Here is an 18,376-nt window from a genome sequence, read left to right as displayed (position 1 = left end):
ACCCCGATATACCTGAAAATAAATGATGACCAACAGAACCTCAGAGTGACCAACACATTTCTGTACCAGCAGCAGGACCTGAAGTCACCGGAGTTGACAATGCATCTTCCTCGGCCAGACCACAACGGCAGCGCGTCCTGCCTCAGAAATACTCAGACTTTGTGATGTACTGACATTTGTTTTATGCTATACTGTATATGTATGTGTAGCTTTGTTTGGAACATGAGCAGATAATCCCCACACCTGAGGGCAGTCTACCCAGTGAAGGTGTTGTTTAATATTTGGGTTTAGTGTTACACACAGTTAGTTTAATATCCTTTTGCCAGTTAAAAAAAAATAGACAAAGATTGTAGCAAAAAAAAAAAGAAAAGAAAGAAAAATGGTAGCGCCAACATTGGCACTGTCCGGAATTATTATTTCCACCTTTGTAATATTGTTATGTGTATTCTTGTTGTTTCCGGTTGCATTATTAAAGTGCGCGCTTTGTACCATCCACATGTGTGGGAAAAGAGTACCAATTAATTTCCCATAGAACTCTATACAAACCTTATGCCCTCTAAGTAATTTACTTATTCCCGTTCAAACAAATCTATGATATCATTTGAAAGTTCGTTCTAAGCACTTATTAAAAACACGGAAAAAAATATACCGTGCCGCGGCGTTTATAGGTCAAATTTGCAGTTATTTAGAACTTGCAGCGATCGGGAGTAAATGACACCCTGCCAAAAATATCAATCCCCACTCCTACAATCTCCCCTGGTATTTCTATATTTTCTGTAATATTCCCACATTCCATCATTTATTTCAAACATTAATATTTTTACTTTAAAATGAAAATATTTACATACCTGAATTCAGCCAATCAGGTAAAGCCTACCCATTTATTACTCTGCTTCATCTTGTTCAACCAGGAAATGATGTTAAAATCTGGGTCTTTGGTACTCTTTTTCCTATATGTTGTGATTTCTCACATCTTATACCTTACTCTTATTGGCGCTGCACAATTAGCTTGGTGTTGAGGTATTAATTTGAAATTAATAACCAGTGTAATGTCAGCACATCTGGCTTGGAAGATTCATTAAGACTAATTAAGATTCAGTAAATCTGCACAGCAAGCTTGTATATACTATATTTTTTGTACCTCTGACCAGTTTGTTTAAAATGTATATATTTTTACTGTACCCCATGTACCAATATTTTGGTTTGAAAGAATAAACTGAACTTGAACTAAGCTTGGTATACAGATATTAGCTGGGAGTTTTAGTTAATTTAAATTTCTGAGTTCGTGTTCATATTGTTCGATTTCCATCAATATCCATGAGGATACAGGGGCGGATCCAGCAATTTTTGAAAGGGGGGGTTCCAGGGTTGTTCCCCTCTTACCCCCCCCCCCCCATACATACTCTTAAGCAAAGATTCACAGACTTGTATGGAAATATCTATGTTGTGCTAAATACTATCTGTTTTATGGCCTTTTTTTTTTTTTTTTTAAAGCGTACCCCCAGTACAAACAAAACAACAAATACAAAATAAACAAAACAAAACCAAAAAAAAAAAAAACAACACGTTTCAAAAACTACGGAAGCCTTAAAATTGAACGGATTTGTATCATTTCCGAAGAATATAAAGAATTTTCTTTAAGAATTTGAAAAACTTTCTTTGGGGTGGGATGCGGGTGGGCTTTAAAACAGAGTTACATGTTAGTTCCTTCAATAGATCTAGATATGATAAAAAACGGTACAAGTATAGCCAACACAGCCAAAGATCGCGGGAATCCAATATCATTTTAAACTTCGCATGCTACATACAAGATCTAGATATATAAAAATAAGTAGAATATTTTCTATCATTCTCTCATAAAAAAGTATAATAGAGAAGGTGATTGGAGGAAACTTAATGTGTGAGAATCTCTGTATTCAATAAATAAGTGGGACGTACAAATACAAATGTATATAATCTCGGAAAACATTTTATCCCAAATAAAGAGGGTGTTCCAACCCCCGGAACCCCCTATGTATAGCCAATAGGATACCTCCGCGTGGTTTGGGCTGGGCAATGTCACGTAAGTAATAGCTAACATCCTCTGATAAGTATTCCGGAAATAAAAGGCTCGTCCCGGGTGAACGTGTCCGGTTTTGACCAATCCCGGGTATATAAAAAATGCGTATATTTTTAATAATCGGGATTTATTACTGCAACAGTAGATGTTTTAGGTAGTTTAAGTTCAATTTCAAAGATCCAAAAGAATAATTGTAAATATGTTGCCGAAATCAAGTTTAAATCGCCGAAATGAGTAAACCGGGATCGCTACCCATTTTAGTCACTTGGAAAAGGACAATCGGCGATAATCATTGAAAAACACAATATTTTGAGTTAAAATTCTCAGCGAAGGCCAATCTTGGGTTAATAAACTCTGTCCGTAAATTTCATGAAGAAAGAATGAGTATTTATTTCGTAATTATCAAAAACCCGGTTATCAGTTTCGAAATTCCCGGCCCGGCCCGGGTTTCGCTACCCATTTTAGTTGCAGATTTGTAAATCTACTTTTGCTTTCTCTTTACCTTACCTTCTTCTTCTTTTCTTTGCATGAATCACGGTTCTAAACGTACCTGGTGAAAACGGCACCTGTAATATGCAAAACGGCACTTGTTTAAAACGGCACTTAGTGAAAACGGCACGTAGTCAAAATGGCATTTATAGAAAAAGTATATGTGCAATGATAATTTGATATGTATATTGATATATATTTGTGTGTGAGTATACATAAAGATATATTATGTAACGGGAGAGGAGAAAATGCAGCGGACCAGACCGGGATTCGAACCTGGGCCTCCTGAAGCTCCAGTCAGGTGCTCTACCAACTGAGCTATCTGGCCACCGGCGATCGAACCCGGCTGACCGCCACATTCCTCCCTCCTTAAAGGTCTTTGGCCCCACAAAGACCCCAACCCAGGTTCATCCCTGGCAGGCCTCTCACCTGTTAGTTCCAGGGCACCAAATGTAACGGGAGAGGAGAAAATTCAGCGGACCGTCAGGCCACCGATCTTGGCCCCCTGGAAGCTCCTATGTATATACATACTTTTCTCCACAGATTGATACATTTGAATACCAAATTTGAAATGATTTTTTTTTCATTGTATTTCTTGAAATATCTGTGTAGATCTTATTCTTCTAGTCTCTTTCTTTTAAAATACTGAAATAACAGCATTATTTTTATTGACCATCTTCTGGTCTTAAGAATTGGAGAAATCTCAATCTCTGTGTAAAAATCAAAGTAATTTACAAAAACAAGATTATTAGCAATAACAGCATCACTTCATCATTTATAGAAATTACTTTTGTAACAATATCAACATTGTATCATCTTAATATTTAATCAATATTATTAAACAGAAATAAATTGATATTCTTCAGTTATAATAAAAAAAAGAACCAAATGTTTTTGTCAAGAAATACACAATATTAACTGTACATGATTGCAAATTGACGACCAGCAGATCATTGAAGGGGAGGTGTGAAACGGTCTTTTGTTTCTTATTCCTACAAGTTATATTTGCATTACATGTACTATAAAATTTTTAATTTTCAAAGGATCATAATTAATAATATAATTTGGATTTGATCTCTTTTAAAGAAAATAATAGACATATAATTTAAAAAAGTAAATTTTAAAAATCTATCAACTGTACAAAAGTATAATAATTTTCAAATGAATTAATCTATTTTTTTCCTAAATATTTTTAATACATTTTTATCAATGATAATATACACATTTATTACTAAAATGTAATATAAAGATCCATTTTCTGTATAAACAATATCAAATTCTCAAAATTAAAAAAGTGCCAATTTGACTTTTCTAAAGTGCCGTTTTGACTACTCTCAAGTGCCGTTTTGCATATTTCCTAAGTGCCGTTTTCACCAGTAAAAGTATAGATTTTTTGTGTAAAAATGGGTCAAACTCCAAGGTTAAGGTCAAAAGGTCAAATTTGATACCACAAAGGTCTTGTCACAAAGAATACACATCATGTAAAATATGAAAGTCATAGCTCAACTATGGGCAATGTTAAAGTTTTTGCGGACAAACAGACAGACAGACGGACGGACACGACAAAAACTATATACCCAGGAATCTTCGATTACGGGGGCATAAAAAAATAGCAAACAACCAAAATCCGGGAAAGGTATATCCCAACATGCGGGGTGTATACTATGTTGTGCGCAGGGTGTAGGCTTTCGAAGCGTGAGAAAGGGGGTCGAGGTACGTTTTTTGTCCACTTTTCTCAACTTACGGATCTCAATCGCCAAAAAAAAGAATGTGCCTACGGAAGGAAGCATTATCTAAGGAGTATATGATACCTATAAATCCACTGGAAACTTTCTAGTTATATCAAACACCTCAACACAATTCCGAGGATCAGAACAAGATTGACGCTATACTGTGTTTATGATCAAATATCAGAACAAAGGTTTGCTTTATCATCACTTTTACATTACTGTTAAAAACATTTTATCTACGAGGGGTGATCAAAAAGTTCGCGAACTATCTCTATATCTACAAAACCACAATTCAGATTTAGAATGAAATTCGGTACACACATAGCCGTACACAAGGTCTATAAATAGCATATGCTGAATCAAGTTTTGCTCCTTGTTTGTGACGTCACAATGTGAAAATGACGTCACTATGTTGGTCACTTGTGACGAAAAATGGTTGTCTCAGTCGAACTGGTTTCAACAAACGACTGTACAATTTATTGTATATCTTAGAAATCCCTCTGCAGTATCATAATTCCCAATCTTTATCGTTATTATTGCATGACGTCACGGCGTCAGGCACTACTAAGGATCAATATTTCCTAGGTGCGAAGCTAAGAGGTCACAGTTAGCCAGCAAAATTTTGTGCATGCTGATTATCATCGGATTTTGTTACCTGCGTTTCAACAACAACAGTTAGCAGAAAAATAACCATATTACTGATACAATATATTGATGTATTTACTTCCTTTAGTTTTGTGCATGCAGCTATTTATTCCATACGAGTTCCTATAGAACTATTTTCGGAATCTCAGACACCTGACAACGTACAGTGGACTGCGGACTTTTCACTTACCAGGGAATTTGTCAAAAAACTTATCTTTCATTTGCAAAGGGTCGAGTAACAACAGTATTTAACAACTGTTGAAGTCTGAGAGGGCTATTCTGTTGATTAATTTTTTTTCTACGAATACCTTTATTGCTCCCCCTTCTAAGATAGCTTGTTCCATTTACATGTAATTAATTAATAACACCAAGTAATAGCTATAAAAAAAAGTCACTAAGGCCATCACTGGGGCCTTAATCAATAGTTTCTCAGGCCCAAATGTAATCAAATTTCAATTTTTCCCTGTTCCTTTTTTTTCTAAGGTTACATGTTTTACGCCCTTTTAAAGCCATTTTGTTCAATAAAATGATAATATCTGCTAATTCTTAATTTTTGTTCTCTGAAATTTTACCCTTAGTTATAATATGTATTTTTACTTTAAGTGAATTGGGGGGGGGGGGGGGGCTATTCCAAATTTTTATTTTAAAGTTAATTCATTAAATACTGAGTTTTTTGGAGCAGTTTGTTTTTCTAATAAAACGTCCATCTTAGCATTTTTCGAAATGAATAACATGCGATTTTCTTTTTCAATTGGAAAAATGGAAAATTGAATTATTTCCGTTTTAGCAAGGAATATCAGGATTATGTTTTTGTAGCAAGTTAACATTTTTGGTGCAGTTTTTGGTGTAGGTCTCATTTCCATGTAACTATAAGCCCTATTTGTTTTGGCCTAAGCATGGGTGATACATCAAAAATGTTTTTACATTTACCCTGCTTCAGATGCTGGATCTGACCTTTTTTTTCTTTTGGTGGGGGGGGGGGGGGGGGGTGTGATATTTCATAGCCTTACAAATTAAATAGTTTATTGCAAAAGCTAACTTGCAGGAAAGAAACTTGGTTTTAAGATGCACAGTACACTTGCATCTAGTGTGATTAATTATTTTGATCTTAGCGACTTCTATTCTATTAGTTTAATATATTTTGCCTTATTTAAAAAACATTCCTTGGAAATTTATTTAGGAACATTTAGGTAGATTTTTTTGTATTTTCAAACTAAAAAATGCAAGTAGAATGAACGTGCCATTTCTTTGAGTGTGTGTGTGTGTGGCGGGGGGGGGGGGGAGTCCGGAGTTTGACCCTCTTTAAAAACTTGTACACACACACTTCAATGTAGTTTTTAACACTGATTGCTAGATCTTTTGTGTATCACAGAGAGAAACGGAGAGAGAGAGAGAGAGAGAAAAATAATACTATATTCAAGAATGTAATTTTTTCAGAATGCTGGAAAAAGTATCAACCAACTTAGAAAAAGCAATAATAAAGCAATAGTAAATACAAATTATACATGAGTATGAGTACATGGAGTAATGTATCATGGTTTACTATAATGAAATGATAAAATAATTTTGTTTGACCATTCATATTAATTGTAATATTTTTCCACTGGGTATTACAGACTTTCTCCAAGAATAAAGAATTAAGAAGCTTTTTAAAAGTCTTGTCAACAAACATGGATAGAAATGGGAGAGAATTCATATCATCAATGGAAGGTACATGTTACAACTTACAAGATAATACATGTTTACAGGTATATCGTCAAGTGCACTTCTACATAATTATGTATATCATATAAGAATGAAAAAAAAATCTTCTTTAGTTTTACCTGTCCCCATTGATACATCACTTATTTTGTTTTCAATATAAAGATTCTAGAGTTTGAGAATTATATAAAAACGAATAAGTTAACTGTTTTATCAAATAATTGACAATCTTGTGTCAGTTTGTTAGTCATTCAATTAAAATGCCAGTTCTAATATATTTTTAACTGAAAATGTCTGAATGTCAGCCATTTTGTTTCTCACCCTTTGTTGCCTGACATCACGGGTGACGTCACTACTAAGGATCAATATTTCCTAGGTGCGAAGCTAAGAGGTCACAGTTAGCCAGAAAAATTTTGTGCAAGCTGATTATCTCCGTATTTTGTTACCTGCGTTTCAACAACAACAGTTAGCAGAAAAATATCCATATTACGGATACAAAATATTGATGTATTTACTTCCTTTAGTTTTGTGTATGCAGCTGTCATTATTATTTGCCGAAAATGTTCATTCGGACATGTCCGTTTGACCTTTTTTCTGCATTTCTATACTACTGGATTAGTCCATTTGTCTTCTCGATAAGGGGTGATACAATTATTTTTGCCAAAATGTCACGTGTAAGTTTTTGCGCCCCTTTTCAGGACTATTCTATTGAATGGAAATGAAAACTGTGTATGAATTATATAAAGTCTGTTCTTTTTTGTCGGAATCTTGATCGAGCTTTGGAAAAAAAACAAATCGGTGATATTGTGAAGTGAGTTAGAAGTTACATCATTTAAAGTAATAAAAACGAAACGAACAAAAACTTTTAAAGAGGATGAACTGGCCAAATACACATCTGATCCCCCCTCCAGGGGCTTTCCTCCTACAAAAATAGAATATAGACCAAGGAAAGTGCCCCGTCACATTTCAAGATTGAGGAAGTTTATTACTCTTTTTGCTCATACAAATATTTTTTTATGTGGACCCCTCATCCCTGGGAAAAACTTCCTGTATCCGTGCCTATCACCATTCATATATCACCGTTAAGTTTGTTGGGTCATTTATGCATAACGGGCTTTATTTTTCCCACGTTTCTAACAATCGTTGATGCTCTGGCATATCCAAGAAACTATTAAACATATTCTGCATGTCGGTCATAACCGTTACGATTCCCAATTTCTTGTAGTAATCATAATTCCAGCTGTCTTCCTCAAAGCCTATGCTGTATGCAGTTGAAGCTAATTTATGTAAGCTTTAATTAGCCACGACTTTCCAGCATAAATCAATTACATTAGTTTATTTCCCTTATTTACTTCATCCTCTAAAACCATTTTAGACTTGCGGAGTGAGGTGTTCATATTTACGTCGGGGGTCGAATCCAAAACGGGGACATATATTATTTGAGATACAAGCAATATATATATATATATAAATTTTGTTCTTTTTCTATTGCTCTGATGAATAGCATACACCTTAAAATTAATGTATGATGTTTTGTGCAACATCTTCATAATTTACTCTAGTGATAGAATTTAACCCCCCCTCCCCCCCAATGTAAATGTTTATAACTTATCAAGCTTATAGGTTCTATGGATATTGATGACATTAGTCAGGCAAGCTTTTTGAAAAGCTGTTACTTGTCATATCAAAAAGCGTGTGTTATGGCGAATTTATTTTAACAATTTATTTTGATTAATGTAAAAATGTCCAACAAAAATAATATCTAATATAGAACGAAAAGTTACTTTAGTACTCCTGATACGCTGAACACGTTTGAGAGAAGAAGCAGACGACAACTCTGTATGTCTAAAACATAAACAAATTGGGTTCAACATTTGATTAGCACAGGGTCCTGAAGCGATCTTTATAAGTTACGAGGGACAAGAACACTTCTAGTATGCCGGTCCCCAAAATATGGCGCTAAAATATATGCCGCCGAAGGCCGTGTAGTATATAGTAAACGATCGCGTGAGCGATCGGTTAAATCGCTAAAACGGCCAAAAAAAATGCAAAAATAAGCCAAAATTTGAGTTCTTCGTGAAAAATGAAGTTTAAAAAACTGTGTTTTTAAACACAAGTTTTTTAAATTAAAGCTGACATGAATTCTTAAAAACGCAACATTTTCATCTATGTACGACTTGTTTCATACTAACTATAGCCGTATTCCGCCATATTTCTTTCAGATACATTGTCTCATTGTAACGATATATACCCCAATTCGCTCGTTACACTTGAATGATTTTTTGGTTTGGGTATCGACTTGTGCACATCTCCGATGGTAAAGCATATGAGAACACATGCATGAGGTGATCAAGACATTTCAAAACCACAATAAACAACATAATAATCATATTTTTGAATAATTATTGATTAGAATCGAAAGAAAAAAATGCAAGTTTGGAGGAGAAATTTAGATGCACGAGTACGTATTTTTACAGTGCGCCAATTTATGCAGAATAAACTTGAAATAAAAAGCAGTAAAATCTGCAAACACATTTTGAAATTATATCATTTGAATGGAACAAAACAACCAACGTCTTTGATTTGCAGCACCTGTGCAATTGATGCATATCGAGAAAACGCCTCGAACACTGTAAACGTACCCATACCTGGTAATAAGGTTACTGCACCGGTTCGAAGATGTGCACAAGTCAAGTGATATACATCCTGAATTCCATTTATTGAAATATGCATCACAAAAAAAGAAATAAACTCCGTAAAAGCTCAATAGTAAACACACTGCCATAACTCCGTACAGACTAGCACGTCGATACAAGTCCGTGCTGACCAGATTTTGGTCAGGGAAAATATCACAAGTGGAAAGAGAAGTTATTTGATATTTGCGAGGCTGAAAGGGGTGGGGGTGGGGGGGGGGGGTATTATAACTACTGTTCATAAGCTATAATTGTGAATTGTCTATCTATATGTAGTTCTAATATACATTCTATACAAAGTCATGTATATAGTCTGCAGTTGGTTTGCGTCGCAAAATTCATTTGTCAATTATAACTGATTATTTTAGTACTAATCTCAAATCTAAACCAAGTAATTTGGTGTACGGTAATTATTTACTTCAAATCTTAAAAGCAATTAACCAGAATACAAATTTTTATGTGTACATCTATACGTTCTTTAACACACAAACACACGGAGAAAGGCCATCCCCTGTTCAGATTGACATTTAGGCATTTGATTTTTTTTTTAGGCGGGGGGGGGGGGGGCATGCAAAAATAATTGACATGACCCTTATTTAAATATTCTTGGAAGACAGACATTTCTGCAGAATTCAATTTTGAGATTTTTTTTAAAATGGTCACTCCGACCACAAAGTATGTGCATTTTGAGGAATGTAACTGTTTTATAAAATTTATGTTGTTATATAGAGTCTTTCGAGATTTCAGTATCCCTGCCTGATAGTCTAGCCATTTTTTTTATATAAAAATAATTTCTTTAGGAGTATTTGGGAGATAATTTTAAAAGCTAGGGTAGGGATACTTGACACTGGTTGAATACGGATAATTTTTAGTAACTTTTTTGTATATTGAACTCTCTCTCTCTCTCTCTCTCTCTCTCTCTCTCTCTCTCTCTCTCTCTCTCTCTCTCTCTCTCTCTCTCTCTCTCTCTTTCCCATCCGTTAGGGCAATAATAGGTATAAGATCCTACACACTTTGTGCTGTACCATTTATTAAGCCTTAGAACAGATCAAGGATTTTTTTCAGGCGGGATATCAAAACTTCATAAATTGAATAATAATTTTAATTTGGACAAGAAGTTAACCCAAACGCCCAAATTGAAAGAGAAACTAGAGGTATTGTGAGCAATGAGCTCACTAAATGATACCCCGCCTCCCATATGGTTATAATGGCAAAGTCCATATTTTGCTGTTGTCGCTAAACCCAAAATACGATTCGGATCAAAAAGTAAAATAGGAGGTGCATAATGGTAATATGTAATAAACCTAAGATTCTGTGAAAGTTTCATTAAATTTCACTAAGTGGTATAAGAGGATTTGCGGATAAGAGATGGGTACCCCAAAGCGTAAGAGACAGACGGACATACATAACGATTACTATATACCCTCCCACTTTTCAAGCGGCGGATATAATAAACGTAAAATATACATCACAGGAATAGGAACATTGGAACTATCTTCTCAAACGCATTGGCGTCGGAAGCAGATCGAAAGTGGGGGGGGGGGGGTTATAAGTGCAAAGAAATTTTTTTTATACATTCGAAAAAATCTGACAAGCTAAAAAAAAAAAACAACAGAATGTCCTTTTCCAAAACATGAATGGAGGGTTGGGTGGGTGAACTTCAGTAACTGCGACTTGTCTGTGGAAAGTGGGGGGGGGGGGGGGCTAAACCAACGCAGCAATGTTCAATGTCTATACTAATTATTTATTTGTAAAAAAAAAAAAAAAAAAAAAGCCACACCCCCCGGTTCCGACGCCTATGCTCAAACGTACCTGTCGAACCTGGACCTGGACAACAGACAAGAGAATTTTTAAAAAGATAATTGTATGTAGAATGATGAATTCTCACGGGGGATTTGCTCTCTCTCTCTCTCTATATATATATATATGTTTTTTCTAATAATCATTAATTATTTATGTCTAGAAATTTAATTCACATTAAATTCTATTTTCATTATCATTGTACCACAGAATCAAACTCGCAAAAAGTTGCGTGAGGTATAATGTTTTTCATCCGTCAGTCAATCCCTTATTTTTTTGGTCAGCGCAACTTCTCATAAACCACTGCACAGAGTTTTGTCGAACTTTGCAGATATTTATAGGAGACAATGTGTGTTTAGATTTGCACATCACTAGGAAATTCCGAATTCTTTACTTTTTCGGGAATTTCTGCAATTTTACATTTAGATTTTGGCCATATCTTGAATATAGAGATGAGCAATTTGTCAGCGCAATTCCTCATAAACCGCTGCACACAATTTCGTCAAACTTTGCAGATATTTAGGACACAATGTGTATACGAGATGTGCATATTACAAGGAAATTACGATTCCTTTATTTTTTTCTGGGAATTTCAGCACTTCGACTTTTGGGGGAGCGTGGGGTATGTGAACTTGCTCACTTTTTCTTTCATTGTGCATAAAATTATAAATAACTTTTAATCAAATTATATTAGGTCTAATAAAGCCAAGAGAGTGTTAATATGCATGTTTTATTACACCCCCACCTCCTATCACAGGAAAATATCTTCAAAAAGTTAATGATTCGTAATAATGATGCCTTATTATAAATTTAATGAAGCTAAACCATGTAATCATAAATATTATTTACAACATTTACAGACAAGAGTAATGTTTATTTTTGAAAAAAAAAATTACTTGCATTTTTTTTTCAATCAACCCCACTGAGCTTTCAACTTTTGATATTTTCCCTGACCAAATAAAATGATCGGCATGGGCCACGTGTGTCCAAGCATCTTTTACTGTTGAGTTAGCAATGGATTACATGACTTCTGAGATGCATTTTTCAATAAAAGTAAAATAGGATAATTCTTTCGACACGTGCACATCCCTGTAACGATAGCAGTATTCAGGTAAATGTTTTATTACTGCGTTTGACGCGTTTTCTCGACCTGCATGGATTTTTGCTGTACATGAATGTATTCTGTGTTAGTGTATTTTCTATATTGCAGCAAAATGCATTCAAAAACAATTTAATTCTCGGTATACTTCTATTTTTTTTTGTTGAATTCTCACTTTTCAAACGTGTATTTGGTCAGTTTATGGACTTCTACAAACAATGCTATCGGAGATGTGTACATGTCGACAGCCAGGCTAGAAAATCACTCGAGCGAAACAATTCCACAAGGCTATATATTGCAGGTACAGGTGGCCAAAAATCTTTGATTAAATATGGCGGAATTGAAGAAACATGGCGGACAAGGGCGTACAGGAATGTATTAAGTCGTACAAAGATGAAAACTGATGCCTTTTTAAGAGTTCATGTCAGCTTTAAAAATAAAACCTAAACAAAATCTGTAGCGTTGTAGTTGTTCATTTAGACTCGCGTTCGTTGTTTACGAATTGTATCACATGACTTCATGAATATTAATGAAATACGTCAGCTTTGCTGTGACGTCAAAAAATCAGCTGTGTTTGTAAATATGCCATTGAAATTGAAAGATATTTATATGAAATGTTTTGATCTGACAACTTTGATTCGCTGGTTGATTGAATTGTGTGTTCTAATTGATCTGGAAGGACTTATTTGTGGTAAGTGTGGATCGGGAAAATTTGGACTAAGGAAAGATTTAAGTTATTCGAGTGATCAACATGTGTGGAGATGTTCCAACAAACAGTGCCACAAAAAGGTATCTATAAGAATAGGAAGCTGGTTTGAAAATCACAAATTAACATTGGAAAAAGTAGTTCTAATTACATACTTTTGGGTATACAAGGCCAGCGAATCTTTCGTCCGTCATGAGTTAGACATAGCGTGTCAGACTGTCGTAGACTGGTTTAACTATTCACAGGAAGTGTGTACCTGCATATTAGAGAAGGATTCAGAGAAAATAGGAGGCCCAGGAAAAGTTGTAGAAATTGACGAATCAAAATTTGGGAAACGGAAGTTCCATAAGGGAAGAAGAGTTGACGGTGTCTGGGTTTTGGGGGGCATAGAAAGAGAAACTAAGCGTTGCTTTTTTACAAAAGTTGCAGACAGGACAAGAGACACCCTTTTAGAAATTATTAAAAGTAACATTTTACCAGGATCAACTATAATAAGTGACTGTTGGAAAGCCTATGACATCTTGGATAAGGAGGGTTACGAACGTTTAAAAGTAAATGACTCCCTTAATTTTGTCGATCCGGTTACAGGGGCACATACCAATACTATAGAATCTACCTGGAGGGCACTCAAAAAATCTCTGCCAGTAAGTGGAACGACAAAATCTTTATATGATACGTACTTCAGCCAATATTGTATACGAAAGAAATATCTCAACGACTCTGCCGATCCATTTCTGAAGTTTTTTGACCTTGTAAGAACAGTCTACAATCCTAATCTGCTCGTCCTACAATTAACTACAACCAACAATCAACCCAAATCCCCCAAAAGACAACGGATTACCCTCCAGACGATCGACTTAAACAATAGTCTAGATGATTTCGTTTTGTAAGGTATGTGAAACAATTTATTTACTCTCATACTTAGAGAACTTTCCTATCTCGGCATCCGAAGCAAACATCAAAATGGCGGTTGTTTACACTCTGCTTAGCAAGGTCAAGGGAAATAACTGCTCATGCGCAATCGCGTGCTTCTGGGGACCGGCATACTAGAAACTTCCCCGTCTCTTTTTGAGTAGGTTTAACTTTTGCTCGAAACAAACAGACTTCAGCGTCTCCACATTTATTGAAAGTCAAACTCTCTACGTGTCCGTCTATAAATAACCTGTAATCTTCGCATGATTTGTAAGCCCGTAACTTCTTTTTATCATAGTCTGATGTTTTGTGTAAAAGATAATTAAAAATGTCAAATAAAGTGAATTTGGCTGGTATCTCTGTGAAATCAGACGTGAAGTTGTTGTCAACAAATGGATCTAAAATCGGTAGTTGTACCAACTTTTTCTTCAGATCAAGAGCTGTAGAGTTGCATGTAAAATCAGGATCAATTCGGTAAATTGAGTGATTTGACAGCTTCACATAGTTCAACGAGGTTATTTCTCCGTAAATTTGTCGCAGTAATACCACGCTCTGATAAATATTTCTGCATATCATTTACCTTCAGCGAAGCAAAGCAACTACTCGCCATTTGTAAACAACGAAGGAATGTCTGGTGTCACGTGATCGCGGATAATGTAATAGAGGAAACCAACGCCGGAGTTGGGTATTGGAAAACGGACTATTTACAAATAATGAACAAGTAAACATTGATGTAGCCATCAATTGTCGCCCGGGAAATATATAAAATAAACAATGGAAATGAGTCTTGATCATCAAACCGCTTTGATATGCGTGAAAAGGCATGCGTCTAATTGATGGCAACGATAGTCGTGAATATTTTGAAAACTTATAGTCGGATAAAAATCAAACGAAAACGGTACCATTTTAAACTTGATGAATTCCTCATGTAAATGTTGGCTGTATGAAATATAAATTGAAGTTAGACACATGCATCACCTATATTCAAAAATGTATTATTTTTCAATTTTAGGATATAAAACATGAACTATGCAGAGTACGTTTTTATGCGAGAAGTAAAATTCGATGTTCTAAAAGAAGGGATCTGTCGACTTTTTGATAGTAAATGATAAGAAACTTTATATATTAAATATGTAAAACCTATTTATTTTTACATATTCAGTTTATGTAAGTAAGCATATTATGTATCTCGTAATTTAGAAAGGGAAAGAACATTCTGATTAACAATCTTTTCAATGTTTAGAAAAACATTGATTCTGAATAACTTCTCCCACCCCAATCACCATACACCAACACTTAAACTTATATGTATAGAGCAGCCCGGTCCTCCGGGCTGCAATAAATAATAAACGTTTTCGGCGTAACATATATATTTGTACATAGTTTTAGATAGATTCTCTTTATACCTCTTTTGTCCTGTGAACCTATTGTGACGTCATGACTAAAAAAATGACATCATTGAAATTCTGACAATTAACGCTGAAATTATGGAAGATAGAAAAAAGAAACCGCGCTTTAGTGAAAAAGAACTTGAAATATTAGTTAAAGAAGGCTCAGATATCATCAACTCAAAATTCAGTGACATGATCAACAATACAGAGAAAAAACAAGTGTGAGTGGAAATTTTTGAATCTGTAAATGCTGTCTCATTCTCAAAAAGAACTGTCGAAGAAATTAAAAAGAAGTGGGATGATGTGAAGAGGGGTACAAAGAAGAGAGCTTCTGCCGTCCAGAAAGAAAGTTGTAAGACGGGGAGTGGAAAATTGGAGATTATACCTTTAAGCCCAATAGAAGAAGATATTGTGTCTGTAATGGGAGAGGAGAGAATTTTTGGATTCAGCCCGTATGTAGACACCATGATTCCACCTGTAAGTGAGCCCAATTTCATTCCGTCATTTATTTGCTTTAATCTAAAACAATATGTTTGTTTCAAGACTTTCAACAATTTTCTGGTATCTACTGTTCAAAAGATATGATAAAAGTAAAATCTTGGAATTTTTGTATAAAGTGGGTCAAATTTCAAGGTCAAGGTCAAAAGGTCAAATTTTGTGGTACACAAAATAAGGTCTTGTCACAAGAAATACACATGAGAAATATGAAAGGTATAGCTCCTCTAAATCAAAAGTTATGGGCAAGGTTACAGTTTTTGTGGACAAACAGACAGATAGAAGGACGGACATGACAAAAATTATATACCCCTGAAACTTCGTTTACGGAGGCATAAAAACTGCACCAAAAACTCAACCTAGGACGCCAACACCAATGGTATCACATATTAAGCTCCCCCCCCCCCACTTCATTGAGGTGAGTTAAAACAAGAGGCCCAAGGGCATTGAATCGCTCTTCTGATAAATTGTACAATCTATCACTTCTATTGAAGCCTCTAACTCTTAGTATCCCAAGATGCACGAACTGACAAAGTTTGATGATTCTTAGCCAGTTAGGGCTAAAGATATTTCAGTATGGCTATAAAATATCATAAGTATGTCACAGTGACCTACTTTTTTATTTAAATTTTCTGAGGATTCAAGATGTTTTAATTGACAAAGATTGATGATTCTAAGCGAATAAATACCCAAGATATTCAAAAGAAGGTCACTGTGACCTACTTCATGTCAACATTCTCCTAAAACCCAAGATGTCTCAACTGACAAAGTTTAACAATTCTAGGCCAGTAAGTACCCTGGATATTTTAAATATAGCCATAAAATTCTAAACTAGGTCACCGTGAATTACTTTTTGGTCGAAGTTCTCCATAAACCCAAGGTTGCATCAACTGACAAAGATAAATACCTAAGATACTTAAATATATCCATAAAATGTCAAAAGTAGGTCACAGTGACCTTCTTTTTGGATGACATTTTCCGAAATTTTATTCAAAAGTAGGTCATTGTGACCAACTTTTTAGTTGACATTCTCCGAAATTCAAATATGCCTCAACTGACAATGTTTAACAATTCTAGGCCAGTAAGTACCCGGGATACTTAAATATAGCCATAAAATTCAAAACTAGGTCACGTGACCTACTTTTAGGTCAACGTTCTCCATAAACCCAAATTGCATCAACTGACAAATTTTAATGATTCTAAGCCAATAAGTACCTAAGATACTTAAATATAGCCATAAAGCACCGTGACCTACTTTTTGGTTGACATATTCCGAAGACCCAAAATGCATCAACTGACAAAGTTTGTTGATCATAGGTCTGAAAGTATTCAAAATATGCCTTTTAAACAATTTGAAAACAGATGCCTGCAAAAAATTCAAAAGTAGGTCACAGTGACCTACTTTTTCATGAATGTGTTTCAAGGCCCTAAGATGCATCAACTTACAAGATTTGGTGATTCTAAACCTCTCAGTGTCTGAAATAAGGGGATTAGATATTTTAGAAAAGATTATCCATTCCCCTGCAAGGTGAATTTCATAATTTCAGTAACTTTTATGAATCGTTCATGAACATTCATGATGTATTCATGAATGGTTCATGACTGGTTCATAAAGATGGTTCATGAATTTTATTCATGAATATATTCATAAAATGTAGTTCATGAACAAATGATGAATATATATGAATATTGGTAATTTTCAGTTTCAAGACAGAAAAAACGTAGAGTTCAGGGTATAATTATGAATTTTCATGAAGACTAAAAAAAAAAAACGACAGAAAACATTCATTACTCTCATAATACAACTGTTGAATGCAGATGCAATTGTTGACCAAGCCCCTGCTATTATTAAAAACATGCTTTCAACAACTATCTGAAAAAATAAATCATGAAATCTCTAAACAATTAGTTTCAAATTGATAACTTATGTTCTTTCATGATTTAGATTAATCACTTATATTGATCATACTGTGCTTGAAATATCTCGCTTTTCACGACACAACTTTGATCGACCGAATTTTCTCTATCATATAACTTTACACAAGTTGTTAGAAAATGAAACATTCTAGAAAAAACTTCTTGATCTTTGTAAAAAAAAAACATATATATTTATTAACAACTAAAAAATTACATCTCTTATCTGTACTGTACCGTATTATTCTTGGGTCGAAACGTTATATATTAATTTTGATGCCTTTAAAAATCATACTTTTTCCGTGCATCGTGTGTAAATGATACTGCACAGACTGCATGGTTGTAAAGTATCTATGACATAATCCACATTCGTATTTTGTAGTCTGAATTCTTTTATACGTCTTCACAGCACAGAATACTCAGTCTGAGGGCGATGTAAGTACCGAGAGATCGTTGTTATCATGTCATGTCCTCCGGTTATGGCGGCCGCCATACTTGTCATGAAAATACGAAACTAAGATGCAATACATATATGTAATTGATGACGTAAAAAATTCGAATCTTCATTGATAAAACTTACATTGATATCAAAAATTTTATTTTCAGTGAAAATTTATTCAGATAGAGTTTGTTATTTTTTTTAAACAAAAATCTTGGAAATTCGAAACTAACGTATTTCTCAGCTCTGCCTTACATTTTTAAATAGGTGCAAACTTGAAACGCACGAGACGTTGGAAGTGTG

At 34.7% G+C, this 18,376-nt stretch overlaps 1 protein-coding gene across 1 annotated transcript; it reads left to right on the top strand.

The window, feature by feature from the left end:
* The first annotated feature begins 15,321 nt into the window (after nt 1-15,321).
* Nucleotides 15,322-18,073, top strand: LOC134279985 (uncharacterized). The gene is made up of 3 exons (XM_062762388.1): nt 15,322-15,446; nt 15,495-15,702; nt 18,017-18,073. Exons 1-3 carry the CDS (start codon nt 15,322-15,324, stop codon nt 18,071-18,073), a joined length of 390 nt encoding a protein of 129 aa, XP_062618372.1.
* The last annotated feature ends 303 nt before the right edge of the window (nt 18,074-18,376 follow it).

This window comes from Saccostrea cucullata, unplaced genomic scaffold (genome assembly GCF_032062105.1).
Source record: "Saccostrea cucullata isolate Sc308-1 unplaced genomic scaffold, CSIRO_AGI_Scuc_v1 ctg5975, whole genome shotgun sequence".
NCBI classification, from domain to species: Eukaryota; Metazoa; Mollusca; class Bivalvia; order Ostreida; family Ostreidae; genus Saccostrea; species Saccostrea cuccullata.
This window is presented reverse-complemented; position numbering and strand designations above follow the sequence as displayed.

Coding starts and splice junctions, on each gene's coding strand:
- LOC134279985 (XM_062762388.1), top strand. CDS start 15,322: ATGGAAGATAGAAAAAAGAAACCGCGCTTTAGTGAAAAAGAACTTGAA. Junction 15,447..15,494: donor AATACAGAGAAAAAACAAGT/GTGAGTGGAAAT, acceptor ATTCTCAAAAAG/AACTGTCGAAGAAATTAAAA. Junction 15,703..18,016: donor TAGACACCATGATTCCACCT/GTAAGTGAGCCC, acceptor CGTATTTTGTAG/TCTGAATTCTTTTATACGTC.